Consider the following 18,014-nt stretch of genomic DNA (forward strand, 5'->3'; position numbering starts at 1 on the left):
TCAGATACCTGTGCAGGGGCCATATGTCGTGTATGGCCAAGCGAATCATCAGTAAGGCGGAGGCCCACAGATTTGACGGATATTGTCCGAGCATCAACGTGCTACTTCCCAATGGCTTAAGAATGTGCTAAGCCTTGGCGATCATCGTTTGAGAATATTAACATTAACAAATCCTCGAAATGCGTATCTTGTAACCATCACACAGTACATAGTCCCATGCCTTACGAGCGAGAGACGAGAACACCGGGTGGACGGCGAGCTTGCAATCTCCTCTTTCGCCTTTCAGTGCCAAGTTTCGTGTAGCGCCTGAGGCAGCAATTTCGAGCATTCTCTTCAAGGAAAAGTTCGGTAAAAATAACGATTGGCGTAGTAACGTGACATTCGTATACAGTGACTATTTTTACACTACTGAGAGCTGTTCTTCTTCACTCTCGTCAGCATACGTCTTACTTTTGACAGCCCCTTTCTGATCGACCTGTTCGATTTACTAGACATTACACTCTGAGCATACTGCTTGTTTGTCCTGTCGAAGATAAGATCACCGTCATCTTCCGGAGCTGCTCCTACTCCAGCACTCTTCGGCCTTACCGACGCCTTCGCATTATCGAACGGGTCCTGCGAGAGGAAAGGCAGTGATGACGATTCAGCTATCGATGTTTGAGTCGCTATATTGTCGTCTTGTCGCTGAGTCTGTGCTTCCTTAAACTCGGAAAACGATGTGGGAAGTGGTGGTGTTCTGGGCGTTTCGAACGTCAGGTCCCTTGGTGGTAGTAGGCTGAGGTCTGTTATCGATGCTGCAGGCGATAAGGGACCTAATGAACTCTTGCGATTGGGATATGGCGGCCTTGCTACGCCATGCACGGGGCAAGGAGCCTTGGGTGTTCTCGGCTCCATGGGTGTCAATTCTTTCTCGAAGGAGAATCTTAAATCAAGTTCTGGGGACTCAGTTATGTCTCTTGATACGTGTTGAGATGATAGCTGTTCTGTTTTGGGTATGCTTGGGGTGAGAGGTACAGGAGCCTCGACTCGTGTAGCACTCAGTGCTGTAGGAAGCGCTATACTTGCATGTCTTGTATCTATTGTAAGGGGAGACGGCATGAACGAACTCTTTCGGCTGGATATCGGCCTGTTTCCGTGTACGGGACATGGTCGTTTGGGACTTGCTTGATTGAGACCAGGCAGTACTTGAGAGGCTATGTGTGACTTCGATACAGGCTGCACCGATTCTCGCAGTGGGGACGGCGGCGTTTTTCGATCGGGGTTGATCGTGGGAGGGAAGGCGACAAACGAACTGGCGCGACTTGAGACTGGCCTGTAGCCATGTACTGGACAAGGTCGCTTTAAACCATTCGCGTTACTGCTTCCAGAGCTACTTGTGCTGTAATGTTTCAAGGATTTCTCCATGCTAAAGCGCAAATCCAGCTCGGGCGACTTCCCAGGACGATGCATGAAGGAGGCCATCTCAGCACCAATGCTGGGCTCTTGATCAGCAGGCACAATCGCTGGCCCAGCAAGGAAATCCTGAAGATTAATATCTTGACTCGGTGTAGAGGGACCCCTGGAGGAGGCCATGGACGATGGCCGGGAGAACTCAGCTGTTGATAAGGTGAGCCTGCCATCTTCAGTCATGGCACGACGCATCGATATAGGGCGCGAGAAGTTCGAGATTATTGGCGAGCTGATAGGCATCTGATTCTCGTCTAGGTTGAAGTTGTTGAAGTTGTTGAAGTTGAGTGTTGGGTCGGCGCGAAAGGCTGCATAGGTCCCGCGCATTTTGTCAGAGGACTTATTACCTATGCGTACGAAGGTATTGAAGAGCAAATTGTGTCAAAGAAAGCCTTGTTGATCGTAGAGGACAAGATCGAAGCTGCGCACAAAATTGGCTGTTATTGAGAACACTGGGCTCGATACTGGGTCAACATCCTCAAGAAGAACAGCGCCAACGGAAGAGATGGACATCGAAGTAGGTCTGCACGTCTTTCCACTCACATCGGCGGCGCTTTCAGCAGAACTCCATAATGATCAAATCCACGTCAATTCGTCTGCATCACAAGCTTGATGTTGACTCGTAGCGCGAAGCAGTGATCGTACTCTTAGGGCGTGGTAAGACATTTCGATGTTCAAGTAACTCTTAGAGAGCCGAGGCGTCCTTAGCCTCTGGTTGAAGATCAAATCGTATCCACAAAGGTGATCCGAAAGAGTTCATGGCGATGACCTTGACGTGAGAAGTGCTCGAAGCGGAATGTGTATCACATCACAGTCAGGAGAAAGGACCACGTTTGCGTCTGAAAAGGAAAGGACTTGATTCGTCGATTTGACAAGCGTGCCGCCACAACTCCATCGGCTGAAATGAAACGCGCGACAGGGGAGATTAAGAGGCAACTCTTTGCAGGTTAATCCCCCTGCGTTATCCGCAGGCACGGAGGTCACTGGGGATGTACATCCTGCTAGGTGACTACATCTTTGAAAAGGACTTTAGTTTCGATCAGTTTTGCCATTTCAACGACCGTACTAACATCAATCATTGATCTATCATCTATATAGGGTATCCCGAAGTCATTCGTGGCTAGTAGTGTCCATCCCTGCAAAACATCATCCACGACTGCTTGCTTCGAAAGAGAATGTATGATCGACCAGACGCCATTTTTTCCTTCACAGCATGCTTTTCAAGATCTTCGACATAAGAAATGAGTAACTCCAGAACCCATGACGCTTTCGTAAGAACATAAAAGAAGTCGTTCCTCTAGTGTAGAGGTCGTGAACAGGGACAACAGTATAAACCATCTAGTCATCCTCATCCGAGAAGACTTCCTCGCCTCTCTTGCGCCTCGCCATACGCTCCTTCTTCTTCTTTCGCAGTTCCGATGAAGTCAGCTTCTTGGCCTTCTTGGTACCTTCAATCTTGTTACCCATGGCATCAAATTTGTCTTCCTCCTCATCACCGTCCTTAGGACCGAGACGAGGACCGGCACCCTGACCTTGCACCCAGTTGTGGCCGGAAGGTGTCATCTTGCCATCCATGACTGCCCAGACCTCGCTGGTCAGAGACTCAGTGAATTCGGCGTTGTGGGAGATGATGACGACACCACCTTCGAACTCCTTCAGAGCGTTGGAAAGAGCACCAAGCGAGTCTCTGTCGAGATAGTTGGTAGGCTCATCAAGGACGATCAAGTGAGGTCGCTGCCACGTGCAAGCGGCGAGAACGACCTTGACACGCTGACCACCTGACAGACCTCGCATACGAGAGTGGGAGATCAATTCAGCGTCAAGGCCGAAGTTGGCTCCGTGAGCTTCAATCTCCTTTCGAACAAGTGGTCGAAACTGGCCAGAGGCGAGAGCCTCCTTCTGATCAACTTCGGCAACCATCTTGGTGTGGGATGCCATGATCTCACTTCGAGGGATCCAGGCATTGTCGGCAGTCATCATAGGTGTCCACTTCTCGTTCTTCTGACCAACGTTCTCACCGAGAGCGAAGGAGCACTCGTACTCGTACGAGTTCTTGAACTTTCTTCGAGAGTGAATACCAATGACACGACGCTGAGAGCCTTCGATCTTATAGATCTTGTCCATGGCCTTCTCGTCGTCTTCTGTGACAATCTTGTTCGCTCGGTCCATTGTTTCTCGGTCCTCGCCAGTCTGGAAACGCCATTGGATGTACTCCGATGGAGTCTTGTCCAAGAAGTGATCAATGTGAGCAAAAGCGTGCTGTTTAATGTAGGCGATACGGATGTTCTCGTGCTGGTAAACCTCACCACCGGTTGGGATGAGCTCACCAGTCAGCACGTTCACAAGTGTGGACTTGCCTGCACCATTAGGTCCGATGACAGCGATACGAGAACCCAGCGAAACCTGGAAGGTAATGTCGGTCAACTGTGGCTTGGATGATCCTGGATACTGGAACGACATTTTGTTGACACGAACGATGGCCTTAGCCTTTGTCTTGACACCCTCAAGGAAACCAGGTTCAGGGAACTTGAAGCTGAGCTCTTGAGCACCCAACTCGAAGTATGATCGAGCAGCTGGGTTTCGCTTGGCGAACTCTGATAAGTTACCTCTGTAACGCTTGAGCTTGAAGCGCTCGTAGTGAATGACGTGCTGAATAACGTTGTTGAGGAACTTCGAGTCGTGCGAAATGATGATCGAGGTGCAAGGAGAGTTCTTTAGGTAATTCTCAAGCCAAGCAACATTTTTGACATCCAAGTGATTGGTAGGCTCGTCAAGAAGCAAAATATCGGGATTCTCAAAGACAGCACGAGCAAGAGCCAGCTTCATCTTCCAACCACCAGAGAGCGCAGTGATAGGCCCATCGAGCTGTTCCTTCAGGAAACCGAACTCGATAAGTTGTCTTTCAATCTCCTCACGGTTGATTTCTAGGTCGGCCTGTTTCAGCTTCATCTGGGTCCATTCCATGACAGTCAACTCGGTGTCAGCGGCATCCAGATCGTGCTCGACGAACACAGTCTTGACTTCGCTCTGTTTGGGGAAGCCCTCGACTTGTTCGTTGTTGATGGCACGCATAAGAGTGGTCTTGCCAGATCCATTGGGACCCAACAGACCGTAGCGTTGACCACGCTTTAGACGCAAGTGAGTCTGGTTCAGCAGAATCTTAGCGCCGTAGGCCAAGTTGAAAGTGCAGTTGCAAAGATCTACACCTTCCTCCTCGTCTGGCTCTGGTACTTCTTCTTCGACCAAGCCAGGAGTGGCCTTTTTGCGAAGCTGATCGCAAACAGATGGTGCGTCGGTCTCACCAACAAGAGGCTTGAGGTATTCGATAACATTAGTTGACCAGTCGGCAGCATCGTTCGCCTTCTCCTCGATCAATTGACCAGCGATGGCAGAGACATATGTAATGACTGTGTCTGCGGAAGCAATCTTGCCCTTGTGGTTCTGCTCGAGGATCGACTTGAGATGGGCAGCAACAGTGGAGATCTCGCTGGCGGTCGACTTCTCAGGGATCTTGTCATTTGGACCGACATTACCGACTCTGCGTAGGGTCTCGAGAGCTTGCTTTGTCTTCTCTCGAGCTTCGGGATCAGCGATTGTCTCCTCGTTCTTCTTCAGGGCTGGCATGAGTTTTGGCAAGAAGGCAGCGACAATGTTTGGGTCTTCGACGAGCTTGCACATGTTGTCGACAATGACAGCAGACTTGCGCTTGATGGCAGTCTCACGCTCTGGCAAACCTCGCTCAAGCAGAGGAACCATGATAGCCAGGGTAGGCTCGTGGACATCTGTGACGAAAGTGGTGGCACCAAGCAAATGGACAGTCTCAGGGACATTCTCTGGCTTGGCGATACACTTGATCAGTTCTGGGATGAACTTCTCGATATCCTTGTTCTCAATGAGCTTGCAAAGCTGCTCCATTGAGGCGTATGCCTTCTTCTTGACTTCTGGCTTTGTGTCCCACATGGCCGCAGAGATTGTAGGAAGCAGGGTAGCCACTTGACGAGTGAGCTGTGTTGGTGCAGAAGCAACCATGGACTCGATGCATTCCAAGGCAGTATACTTTTCTTGCCACTTCTGAGCAGTTTCTATCGACTTGCAGAGATGTGGAACTGTAGACTTGACGGCATTGGGATTTATGGCCTTTACGATAGCGAGTGACGCGGCCTGCGCGGCATTCTTGACTGGTGTCATCTTGTCGCCAATGGCAGCAAGAGTCAGAGGGAGGAGTTCGACGAGATATGGCTCGACAGCAGGAGAGACCGTGGAGTGCTCGGAGATCGATCGAATGCCGTCGAGGGCTCGCTCTCGGGCATTGGCATCTTTCTTGTTGGATAGCTGTTTCTTGAAAGTATCCAGCATACGTTGTGGAACAGCCTGCTCTTCTATTGGACCATTGAGTAGGTTCGCCACGTTTGTTCCTGCTGATTTGGCTTCATCAGCGGTCTTAGCAAGAGACAGGTTCTTAAGGAGTTCGTCTAGAAGAGCGATCGACTCCTTCGTCTCCTTGCTAGAGGTCGCAGGCACGGATGCCATGTCGGCAGCAGGCATGCTAGAGGATTGTTTAATCTATCGCCAGAGGGCAGAGGAGGGGTGTATGAAACTGGTTAAAAATCAAATATGGCAATATTTCCCTCTGCTCTAACAATGTGACAGAGCCAATGTAGATACTTGATGCACCCTCTTGTGGTTGTAGCGAAGGGATATCGACTCAAGTTGAGGAAAATGTGTGACAAGAAAGATTGAACTTGAGAAGTCGCAGTTTATCAAGGGAAATATTTTTTCAAGGTAGGCGCACTAATTGACGGTGGGGGCCTTGCGCATTCGCCAGCCAATCAAATATGCCGAAAGGGTAAAAGTCCCCAACAATATGTATCACTCTTGGTGTCGAGAATGAAAATGAAAATTGGAAGATTCGATGCAGATTCTTCCAAACTCTTTTGAGCCGGTAAACACGTTCAATGCGGGCTTCTCTGCAAATCTTTGCGAGCATAGTGTTTGTATAGAGCTTGCTGATATTTGTCACTATGAACGATTGCAGGGAGGACCAAGCACATTCCTCTTCATGGTCCTGCGCAATATCTAGATTCTGATACGGCCCCTAGCTGTTCACCGCTTCGCATGGCTGCACATTCCAATCCGCGTATATGCTCTGTAACATGAAACTATCGAGCAGCACTAACTCCAGTAAGTCAACCCATGCTTATCGTGCTCAATTTCTATATTCAAAACATTTCTATCTCTATTGAACTGCAACTTCAGTATTCTGTGTGGGAGTGGGGCTCCAGAGGTGCTATCGATAATCGAGATAAGGATAGAGTCTCTCGCCACGGGTTGGCAGTGACTCCCAGAGATACCTCCAATCCATCAGCGTGTTTTGGGAGACGTGTAGAGTGGTACTCTTTGGCTATTACTCTTCATACATTTTACCAGCTTACTCACCAGTCATATGTTCAGTTGTCTTCGTGCCCTCCAATGATTAAGGCTTGGAAAGAACATCTCATTAAGTATAAACTACAATTCTAGTGTGCTACATAACAAACTGCTGAACAACAGAGAAGACAGCGCTTGCATCTTCCTCATACTTACTCCTCCGAGACGACTACTTCCACCTATCTGAGTCACGACGATGGTGATGGTCGCGCCGTCTTTGATCGCCATATCCATCATCGCTGTCCTCGTAGTCGATGCTGCGCCGCCCTGGATCATATGAGTCGTACTGTTGTCCAGCCTCGCGCTTCTCTTTGTTCTTCTCATAGCGTCTCTCTAGCTTGTGGCCAGCGAACGCACCTGCAACGGCACCAATAGTCGAAGCCAGACCACCATGACCGAGTTCACGGCCTGCATATGCACCTACTGCTCCACCTATCAATGTTGCACCAATGTCTTTTCCCTTGCTGTGCTCTTTGTCGCCTTCACTGCCAAAGAATCCACGTTCTCCTTGCGACCTACGAGAAGATCTGCTTCTTCGGCGACTTTGACTTCGGCTCTTGCGCCTGTCCCGCTCTTCATATTCTGGACGCCTGTCATCATAATATCTGTCAGATGATCCACGAGGTGAAGGTCTATTGTCATGATATCTAGCTCTTTCATCGTCATAGCGAGCCATGGCCATATCGTGCTTGTAGCCATCGTCACGCGGTGGCTGATAGGAAGGGTAGTTGCTGTGGTCCTGTTGAGGGGTACCGTAGTACTGCCTGTTTGGCTCACGAGCATAATCGTTCCCGTAGTAGTTGCTCATATTTGTGTGGTCGAATGCAAAATCCACTTTGTATAATCTGGATACCCACCATCGTTTTCAATGCAAGGTGAACACGTAGGGCCTTGGGACCTCTATCTGAATTGTAATCATCGAGGATATACACTTACTAAGCACTGGTCGTCTCTTTGAAGAGCATGCGGCGTTTCCGGGATGACTTCACTCTGCATGACCAAAGACAGATCCGGGACTTTTGATGCCGACCGGTTCGTCAGCCAGCAATTCTGTTATTTGCCTCGTGTTCGCTCATTATCCGGCCCCAGGTTGCTGCAGCAATCGAGTGCCGAGCTCGTCTGTTTCCCGCCAGTGTGTATGATTGCCCTCTGTGCAAAGCCTGGTGAGACCTGTTTGGTGAGAGTATGCGACCTTTAAGCATACATATTTGTGCCTTGTCTCATCCTGACATACCAAGCTTGTTGTGATGGGATGCTTGTTCGACGATCCGTTGGACGTAGTCAACAACGACTGGCAGTGGCCTTTTACACCTCTACAAGTACTCTCAGAAGGAATGAGAATTACGCCTGGAGAGAACGCCGTCTCCTTATTCATCTCAAAACGAGAATTGGACTCTTCTTGGCTCTGATCTATCCACTTGTACAACCCTAACCTCTAGCACTTCAAATTCCTGCGGACATAGTTCGGCATTTGGAGCCCACAGATCTTTTGAGGCTTCAACCATGAGCTTGAGATCACACTAGTGACGCGAAGTTGTCAATAAGGAGAGCACGTCGCATGTTTTTGTCGACCTCGAGCCTTGCCGTTTGCCGCTCATGGCGGTATTTTGGGCTGTGTTTCAGGAACAATTGGCTCACGGATATCTGACCTATCTTTTTTTGATAAGCACATGGTGAACGTGCACGCGTTTGCAAAACTTTCATGCTACTTGCAGTACCTTGCAGTTCTCCCACGGATGGAGTTTCCACCGCTGCTGTCATGAGTCTTTGCTGTCGTGGGTCTGCTGTCCGAACATGGTCACCGATGTTGCGATTCACCTCCGGTGGGCAAGCCGAGACAGAAATGTGAGGCAGATATAAAGACTTCGTGCTTTGCACGTTGTCGCAGATGGTGGACTTGCTAAGACCATCCTTGTCTGACATATCAGACCAGCTCTGCATTACCCTTGAGCGAAGCACTCAAAGTCGCATCCCATCCAGACCGACACCATGGCCGAGCGCACGACTTCACGCAGACAGGAGCCTCTGGAGAGATTGAGCACACTCGACACCATACCCACAAGACGAACACTAGATCGATATGAATCACGTCCCACTCAAGATGCTGCTGAGGTCCTCGATCTACCCTACGGTACCCTGAATGACACTGCAGACATGACAGAATTCACAGAAGAGACAGCAGCAGGAATTATACCCAAACGAACCATATCACGTATAACAGGCAAAGAAGAGGAACATGAACTGGTCACATTCAAAATCGAAGATCCTGAGAACCCCAAGAACTGGTCCAAAGCTTACAAGTGGTACTGCACTATGGTTGTAGCACTTACATGCTTCGTTGTGGCCTTGGCTAGTTCCATCATCACAGCTGACCTGGAAGGACCAGCAGAAGAATTTCATGTCTCCCATGAAGTCACTCTCGTCACGATCACTGTCTTTGTCATAGGCTTCGGCGTCGGACCACTTGTGTTCGCCCCATGCTCAGAGCTATTTGGAAGGAAGCCTGTATATGTCATTACCTTGGGCCTGGCAGTCATCTTTATCATTCCTTGTGCTGTAGCACAAAACATCGGCACCCTCATCGTATGCCGCCTGATCGACGGTATCGCCTTTTCCGCACCGATGACACTGGTTGGCGGAACTTTGGCAGATCTCTGGAGGAACGAAGAGAGAGCTGTTCCTATGGCAGCTTTTAGTGCCGCACCTTTCATTGGGCCTGCTATTGGTAGATATCCACACCATCGTACTTCGGGCACAACTAACACCACTTAGGACCTCTGGTAGGTGGCTACCTCGCCAACGCCGGCGGTTGGCGTTGGCTATACTGGCTCCAGCTCATTCTAGCCGCTGTTTGTTGGCTGCTACTTCTATTAACCGTACCCGAAACATACGCACCCGCCTTGCTCAAAAAACGAGCACAAAAGCTCCGGAAGGAAACAGGCGTCCAATCATACGTGACCGAACAAGAACTCGACACAAGACCTTTCGCCGACAGATTGAGAATCTTCCTCATCAGGCCTCTGCAGCTCCTGTTCCTTGAGCCGATCGTCCTCTTCATCAGCCTGTACATGTCCGTACTGTATGGCCTACTGTACATGTTCTTCGTCGCCTATCCAGTCGTCTATCAAGCCGGCAAAGGCTGGGGACGTGGTTCTACAGGTCTAATGTTCATCCCTCTCGCGATCGGCGTCATCCTATCAGCCTTCTGCGCCCCCTTCGTCAACAAACACTATCTACGTCTTTGCGCTCGTGCGCCAAACGGAAAACCACCTGCCGAGGCACGACTCATTCCAATGATGTATTCCTGCTGGTTCATCCCCGTCGGCCTCTTCATCTTCGCCTGGACGTCTTACCCCTCCCTTTCCTACTGGGGTCCAATGATGGGCGGCTTTCCCGTTGGTTTCGGGTTCATCTTCCTATACAACAGCGCGAATAACTATCTCGTCGACACTTACCAACACCAAGCTGCGAGCGCTCTGGCTGCAAAGACATGTATTCGAAGCTTCTGGGGTGCGAGTACCGTGCTGTTCACTGAACAGATGTACAATACTCTAGGCTACCAGCGGGCTTCGTCACTGCTTGCATTTATTGCGTTAGCGTGTTGTCTCATTCCATATGTCTTCTACTTCAGGGGTGCTGCGATCAGGAAATACAGCAAGTTTGCCTTTTCTGACGACGACGAGACTACGGTACAGGGAGCTGAGAAGGTGTAGGAGAGGTTGATAGAAAGGCAAGATTGAAGAGAAGGAGTAACACTGTGTTGGAATGGTATCATAAAGATATGAGTTCGTTTGTGCGTCAGAATATTTGGATGGGATGGCGTGTAAAACAGGATGGCTCAGATCGCCAAGAGGAGCATGTGCTAGAATTTGATAACCGAGCAGTTCTCGAGACTTGATAATCAACAACGTGCAGAGGTTGATGGCAGAATGCTAATAGATCAGTTAGGTGTGACCTTGTGTGGATCTGGTGTGTGTGCTATCATGGCACAATAGAGAAGCACGATGGAGGGTGAAGCCACAAATTTATTTCTCTGTTACTGTTTTTGGCGGGGAATAATGCCTTACATGGCCGATAGATCATGTAAAAACAGTCCTTTGAGCAGCTAGTTGATTTAGGCTGATTTCTCGACATGGCTTGTGTCTTGGATTGAGAATCTGAACTTTACGCTGCCGTAGCTCGATCGACGCAGGCAGATACTTCTACGTGCGAACTGCCCGTCCTGTGCTCACCTCAGGCATCGGTGTCGACTGACTCCCACCTATAGCCATACTGTTTCCAATGTCCAACATCGCAAATTCTGTATCACTTGCTACCCACGGCTCATTCAGCAGGCCAAAGTCGTTCGAGTATGTGTTCCAGGTGTCCCAGATCCCCATCGTCGCATCATCGGCGGCCGACATGCCCTGAGTCAGCTTTGGAGTCGTTACCTTTTGCTCTGGTGCTAATGGTAATCTACGTGATTCAACTTCATTGACACGTATCCATTGCGCGGCAGGGTTAGTCAACCCATCGGCAGGGTCTCGATTGCGTTGTTGAGCGGCGCGGAAGGCGGCGTCGAAGCTTACTGATGCACCGAGGCGGTTCTTGATGAACAGGTTCGCGTTACCTGGAGTCGTGTTCCGAACTGCCTGCATAGCCATTTCGACAGTAATGCATGCTCGTGCCGCGTCTCGGTGGTCCGGAAAGGATTGGAAGACCTTGTGCGCCTCGGTTATACGAGTGATCGCGATCGATTGCTGGACTGGCGTTGCTGCTCCATATGCAATGAGAAACCACAGAAGAGACGATGCTGCTGACAACAAGGAGACGAAGTAATGCTTTGGGTAGAATGTGAGGATGCCACCCCAGTAATGATGACCTGCGATTTCTTGGTTGCTCATGCCAGTCGCTGTTGAGATAAGAGACGATGCTATATCGAAACACTTTAGAAGGATTGTGTCTCGGTAGAGTATTGCTTGGCCATCATTTGAAGATATGTCTTGAGTGAACGTCATATTGAGTATGAATAGTTTTATGCTTTGGTACTGGACTTCCAAAGCTGTTGACCAACTCCAGTTTTCCTGAGAGGACTCTTTCAAAGACTCTAGTTTCGCCTCGTAGTTCCGGGTCATTGAATAGTGTGAATGAACATCGCCCATGGCGTCAAGATGGGTCTGTGCTGAAGACAAGGTTTCGAGCATCGAGATCTGCAGTCGTTCTTCTGGGCTCAGTACGGTGACTGCAAGTTGCTGCGTTCGTCTCAGCGTTTTGGAGTACTGGAGGGAGCACAACGGGGACGGCAGGCCACAGGCCATACTCAGTCTGGAGTGGTCAATTTCAATCAACTTTATCAGTTGCACGAGCTCACCTAGTGCCTATTTGGAAGCAATACAGCCAAGTCATTGCTTGGTTCGAGGGTTCCAGTTCAAAAGGCGCAGTGTCTGAAGCACCTCGATGGTGGGAAGTGATATGATCCCGTTCAACAGGGTCATGGCAGTGCAACGAAGATGCGGCTTGAGTCGCCAGTCCGATATAATTCCAGCTCGGGTCGTAGGCATGTCTCAGCTTGGGGATAGGCCATAAGCATAGTAGTAACAGGGCATGCACTACTTCTAGCTTCTGAATAGCGATATGTAGCACCTCGCCAAGCAGAATCTCAACAACTCCGCAGATTTGTTCGTACAGACTATCATAGTTCTCGTGTCTTTCGGCAGCTGTTGCAAGAATTGTGCAAAATAACAAGGGAGACTTCTGAGCTAAAGAGTTTATCGATGTGACTTGAGGCAAGAAACGAGCATGCGGTTGATAGTACCTGCCGAAACTGAGGCTAATCAGTGTGAACGAAGCATCCTCATTGTGCCACTTACTGAACGAAGAGTCTCAACGTCCTACTCGCGCTCAATTTCACGCCGTGAAAGGTGTGATCAAGGACAATTTCGTTGTCCCGTAGCTCCACCCAGTTCTCTGATGTTGGCCTCTTCGTTGCAGGGCCATTCGAGCTAGTCGAAGAGACAGATGCGCCTCGCGAGTTGTGTAAGGATGGTGGACTCAAGCTGTCAGATATCAACTGTGAATGACCGTCCTCGACGGAGTTGCCATGACGTGTGGCTCTGAGAGTATGAAGCTCGTCCACTGCTTCCTGAGCGAGCCTGGACAGGTCAGTAGGGTTCACGCACGGGTTCTAGCCAGCAACCTGCTTTCTTGTAGGTATACGTTTGAAGTGTGGATCGAATCGGCACTTCAGGCTCTTAGCCACGCATCTCGTGCATGGATCTGGAGCCGTTTTGCGAGCATCGCACGCGAGCTTGAACTGTCGGCATACAACACACGACTTCGCTCGACCATTCGGTGGCTTAGCGGAAAGACTGCTCATAATTCTCTAAACATGCCTTGTAGACAGACAGGGCGAAGTTCGAGACCCAGTAGTGCAGCGAAGATGTCGTTGTAAAGGTCACTATAACGATGTGATCGTCAATAAACGTGGTCCGGCCGCTTCGCAAGCAAAGAGGCTGAGGCAGGCTTGTAGGGCCCCCCAGGTCTGGTCAGGAATGCTTTAATAAAAGCCGGGCCTAATTCTTTGCAGCCCAATAGGGTTGCACCTTCGCTTACGATAAGCGATAAGAACCAGGCACCTCTATTTCGTCCTCTGAGAAGTGTTGCTGCTCACTGATATGTGTAAGCACGACCTTTTCGACGAAGAACTCCTTGGCTGTGAAGCTAGTTATAGTGTTCCTGCTACTTCTTCAAGCAGCAAGCCATTAGAGTAAATGTCCAATATCGAAAAGTTGAGAAGAAGCCTCCCGGATCTCAATTCGGTAGTTGCGATAGTGTATGTTCGTGCTCAACCAAGCACCTCTCTTTTCATCTCATGCATAATACCCAGCTCTTCGACGACGTCGTCAGCACCTGTCAAAGCAACTTTCGCAGCCTCAACATGACGTTCAAGTCCCTGATTGAGGACGCGACTTGCTGTGTGTGAAGAGGATGCCCATGCTCGGAGCAATTGATCGACTTGTCTTTGCTTGTGATTGTACGTTGTGGTGTTGACACTGCCCTCGAGATCGTGTGCAGTATGAGCTGGAAGTAGGTGGCTTTCGTGGTTTAGCAGTCCGAGTAGCTGCGAGAGTCTGAAATCATGATTCTGAGTACATTCTTGAAAATGCATCGAGTGCATATTCAAAAGTTTCTCGAGAGAATAGTTTTGCAAATCCTCGTACTGCAATCCTGAAAGCGACGGTCTTGGAATGAAACCATGTCCACTGACAGAGCTCGCTGTCCTATGTCCGGGACCAGGTCGATCGTGTTTCATCGATTCACGTTGATGAGCCTGTGCCTCACCCGACGTCAATGGTTCAAGCGGCATTTTCAATGCTCTGACCACGCCTAACAGGCGCGCCCTTGAAGTGACATAGCTTTCATATTTGTCCTCGAGATCTTGCTGTAATAATTCTCGTGCTGGAGACATGCCGCTCAGTGCAGATACGTCCACATCAGGTGGCATATCTGGTGTCTGCTCGCACTTTGCAAGGCTATCTGCGATCCATGCCTGAAGCTCCGACCTCGTAACTTCAAGAGCTTGAAGCTTCGATATTGCTCCTGTACCACTTGGCGAAGAATCTCGTTGCTGCAACTGATACTGACCACGAATATTGTCCAGTAATGCTCTCTCATGCTTGAGACGTTGACGTGCTTTGATGAGAGCAAGCTCCAGATCTGAGGTCAGAGTCTTCGTGGTGTGAAGTAAACCATCGATCTCGGCATTAATTGCAGCATTTTCGAACGCTCGAGAGTCTGCATCAACACCATGTTGTCCTGCGTGCGAAGCTGCTGCCTCGTAGTCATCATGAAAATTCGTCAGGTCTGGGACAGCTCCAACTTGCTCGCTATATTTCGCCAAGATCTGGATGTTGTCGTTGTAATTGCTCGATCGAACAATCTCGAGATGAGACGCGAGCCTCTGTTGCCTAGAGACAGCAGTACGCAGGCGCGTTCCTCGAGGACGCTCATTTTCCTGTCCCAACAGTGTGCTCAGGCGTCTCGTTGCATCGTCATTGCGCTCGAGTGCTTCGCGATATAGCTCTTCCAGCCTGGACTGTTCGCTTGCTTCCATCTCGGATGATACTGCGAAGATTTACACTTGACATTGCGATCTACGACACGTGATGAAGTACGTGCCTTCCGGCGCACGTTCGTAGATTGTCAGAGAAGCAGGATAAGCGTAGTCTGGTGAAGATCTCGCGTCAATCTGTACTGTATTTGAGTTTGCGCTTTACTGATCGTGAACGAATGGCACGTTCCTCTTATCACTCACTAATCAATATTTACACATCAGCGCCAAGCAATTGAAATCACGCGGAGCAGCAGTGACACTATCACCTGCTCAGTCAAACACACACATACTTTCGACATCTGGTCTATTCACCATGTGCTCATAACCAGAACGAGCATAGATATACTTTACATACGAACCTGTCACCCACCTAGTGCTTGTTGAACCGGATGCAACGGAGAGATCCCGCCGTGCCTGCAATTCATGAGACAATAGTACAAAAGAATTTTTTATGCTGATCATATCTTATAGCACTTCCCCGACAATCTTCGCGGCTTCCTTGTAAGTTGCGAGGAGCTTCTCACATTTCTCCCTTTCTTTCTTGATACCGTCATCTTCATAGAGTAGTTCTCCGAAAAGATCTTCTTTGTATAGCTCACTGACCAGTCGATTCTGGACCTCGTCTCTGGAATGGTTGACGAGGAGATGCATGATAGCTTTTGGTACTTGATCTGCGATTGTTTCGCGCACGATATTGAAGTAAGAACTGATAAGTCGTCTGATCAGCTCTGTCTCTAGCGCTTCGCGCTCTGTCAAAGCAGGTTCTGCAGGGTGGTCGGGCTATGCAATGTTAGCTTCTGTCATACACTAAGACTGGTGTTCACTTACAAATGGATTTAGGTCGCCGCCATAGTCTGAGAGCGGATATTGGTCATCACCGCCAAACGTAGGCAATGGTGCGACTGCTGATCGTGGAGATCCAAGCATGCTGCTCGTGTCAGGTCGACGTATGCTTTGAGATATGCTCGGCTCGATGTGATGGCTAACATGACGAGGAGCCATGTTTGTTGCTTGTGGAAGAGGCCCCTGGCTTGGGCCTACACCATCTTTACCGAAGAAATAATTCAAGAACGAGTCTCGGGCTGACCCTGATTGGCTGAAAGATTGACCGTTCTCCCTGATACGACCAACAGCCGGCGACATGCTTCTGGTTGGTTTGGCGGCAGAGCTGCGGATCGGAACCGTCTGTGGCCTCTCTTCCTCAGGCGGATCGTCGTCATCTGGTGTTGCTGTACCGTTGACACCTAGCTGCTTCCTTCTTTGTGTATCCTTTCTTCTTCGTTCCTCGGCAAGTGCTAATTGTTTCTCCTTCTCGTTCTTGCTCTGTATGACTGAGGACATGGCGGCGGCAGCGCCAAGGAAGTTAGGATGATTTGTGTTGATATACGCTCTCTGGATGGCGATAAGGGACTCGACATATGACGAGGCAGGGCCCAAGCGTTCTCGTAGCAAATCCGACACCACTTCAATCAGTTTTCCTTGTAGTCGTGGAAAGCGAGACAACTCTTGCGAGCCGCAGGTGTGGCAGATTTTGATCAGCTCTTCATAAACCAACTCCACACATCTCTGACCAGGAATCTCCAGCAATTTGATTTGTGGCTTCACTAACAGGTCAAATGCGAGTTCCGGAACGAACAGACTCGGGCGCGGACCTGTCGAGTTTCGTATCGCAGTGCGGATGTCCTGTACAGAAAGATTGTGTGTAGGATCAATGGTCTCCAACGAGTTTCCAAACACGGAGTTGAAAATATAGTATATTCTTGCTCCTCCGCATAGTTCTTTAGTCGAGATTTCGGACGAGGTTCCGTCGATTGAGGATATGAAGGAGGTTGCGAATCTGGTCATAAGCTGTAATATTAGCGAACCTCGATGCTCCTTTCCGCTGAACTGTTTGCTCCCATAGCTCGCAAGCTCTTGCTGTGTTTGACCCATCAATGTATTAAGTCGGGCCTTAATGTCGGGCAGGCGGTCTCGAATATGTGCCATGAGTGTAGTGTTCAACGTCTTAGCCAGATATGGTGTTCCGCAACGAGTCGCGATATTTCTATAAGCCGGATGGTGCCTGAAGAAGTCGGCTTCAGCCTTCAGGGACTCGGACATGGGCTTGTGCGTCTGAATATCTTGCTGTGATCGATTGACCACACCTATGAAGCCCAACCTCAGAGGATAGACCCGACCCGACAGAATGTCGAGCGCATTTGTGCCATGGTCCATCAAATCGAGCTTTGTTAGGACACCAATGGTCCTTCTTCCTTGTGGATCAACATATCGAGCCAGTTTCAGAGCTTCCGAGTTGACGAGGTCGACATTGGCAGGAGATACGGCTAGGATGATACTGTTCGGTTTCGCAATGTACTCGCTGATCAAAGTGCGCGTTTGTTTTTCAATGTCGACAGGCTGGTCGCCGATAGGCACTTTTGTCAAGCCTGGCAGATCTACCAAGGTCAGATTGAGCACGTGAGGAGAGTAGATCTTCAAGTTGATGGGCTGTCTGTTGATTCCCTTGTTGTTGCCAGCGATTCTTGCCGTCTCGTTCTCGATTTCTGCCCGGACTTGGTTGAAGTCTCGGAATTTTCGACCTGGGATGTGATGGAATTCTGCCCATTCTGCATGCTCCGCAACACTAGCGGCTGTGTGTGGAATGGCGGCCTCGCCGTTCATGTACTCGTCCTCATCTTCGGGCGGGATATTGATAAGTTGTAATATTAAAGGTCGACGTGTAACAATGCCGCTTCCTCGAGGGAGAAAGTCTCTCCCAACGATATTTTCGAGCACAGAGGATTTACCGGAGGACTGCGATCCAACGACGACTATCTGAGGAAGGTCGAGGGAGTCATTGCCGATAGTGTTGAAGACAAGGTCCTGGAGCTTGTTAACGGTCTTTAGCAGGTCCTCTCCCAGAGTCGTCATGTTGGGAAGAGGCCTGGAAGGGAGGTATCGACGGCGATGAGCTCGTGAGAAGCAGGACGCGAGACCAATTCACGATGTATAATAGGCGATCAGACGGTAATTGTCGTACAAGTGCTTGCGACTTCAGATTCGCAAGCTT

The 18,014-nt window shown here is 49.6% G+C and overlaps 6 protein-coding genes across 6 annotated transcripts; 1 reads left to right on the plus strand and 5 right to left on the minus strand.

Annotated features, from left to right (window-relative positions):
* Positions 1–2,784: 2,784 nt before the first annotated feature.
* Positions 2,785–5,991, minus strand: TEF3 (translational elongation factor EF-1 alpha; the record flags this gene model as incomplete). The annotated part of the gene is given in 2 exon segments (XM_064894674.1): positions 2,785–4,040; positions 4,053–5,991. 2 exon segments carry the CDS (start codon positions 5,989–5,991, stop codon positions 2,785–2,787), a joined length of 3,195 nt encoding a protein of 1,064 aa, XP_064757361.1.
* A 1,051-nt stretch (positions 5,992–7,042) lies between these two features.
* LTR64_000290 (uncharacterized protein) lies at positions 7,043–7,681 on the minus strand (the record flags this gene model as incomplete). The annotated part of the gene is made up of 1 exon (XM_064894675.1): positions 7,043–7,681. One exon carries the CDS (start codon positions 7,679–7,681, stop codon positions 7,043–7,045), a length of 639 nt encoding a protein of 212 aa, XP_064757362.1.
* Positions 7,682–8,862: 1,181 nt separating this feature from the next.
* On the plus strand, positions 8,863–10,586 carry NAG4 (Synaptic vesicle transporter SVOP; the record flags this gene model as incomplete). The annotated part of the gene is made up of 2 exons (XM_064894676.1): positions 8,863–9,598; positions 9,658–10,586. The coding sequence occupies 2 exons, from the start codon at positions 8,863–8,865 to the stop codon at positions 10,584–10,586; spliced, it is 1,665 nt and encodes a 554-aa protein (XP_064757363.1).
* A 489-nt stretch (positions 10,587–11,075) lies between these two features.
* On the minus strand, positions 11,076–12,258 carry LTR64_000292 (uncharacterized protein; the record flags this gene model as incomplete). Its single annotated transcript, XM_064894677.1, has 2 exons — positions 11,076–12,177; positions 12,224–12,258. The coding sequence occupies 2 exons, from the start codon at positions 12,256–12,258 to the stop codon at positions 11,076–11,078; spliced, it is 1,137 nt and encodes a 378-aa protein (XP_064757364.1).
* Positions 12,259–13,696: 1,438 nt separating this feature from the next.
* On the minus strand, positions 13,697–14,965 carry LTR64_000293 (uncharacterized protein; the record flags this gene model as incomplete). Its single annotated transcript, XM_064894678.1, has 1 exon — positions 13,697–14,965. One exon carries the CDS (start codon positions 14,963–14,965, stop codon positions 13,697–13,699), a length of 1,269 nt encoding a protein of 422 aa, XP_064757365.1.
* A 465-nt stretch (positions 14,966–15,430) lies between these two features.
* On the minus strand, positions 15,431–17,875 carry DNM1 (Dynamin-related GTPase protein; the record flags this gene model as incomplete). Its single annotated transcript, XM_064894679.1, has 2 exons — positions 15,431–15,745; positions 15,794–17,875. 2 exons carry the CDS (start codon positions 17,873–17,875, stop codon positions 15,431–15,433), a joined length of 2,397 nt encoding a protein of 798 aa, XP_064757366.1.
* Between the last annotated feature and the right edge of the window lie 139 nt (positions 17,876–18,014).

The sequence above is a fragment of the Lithohypha guttulata genome, assembly GCF_036872675.1.
Source record: "Lithohypha guttulata strain CCFEE 5908 chromosome Unknown scaffold_1, whole genome shotgun sequence".
In the NCBI taxonomy this organism is placed as follows: Eukaryota; Fungi; Ascomycota; class Eurotiomycetes; order Chaetothyriales; family Trichomeriaceae; genus Lithohypha; species Lithohypha guttulata.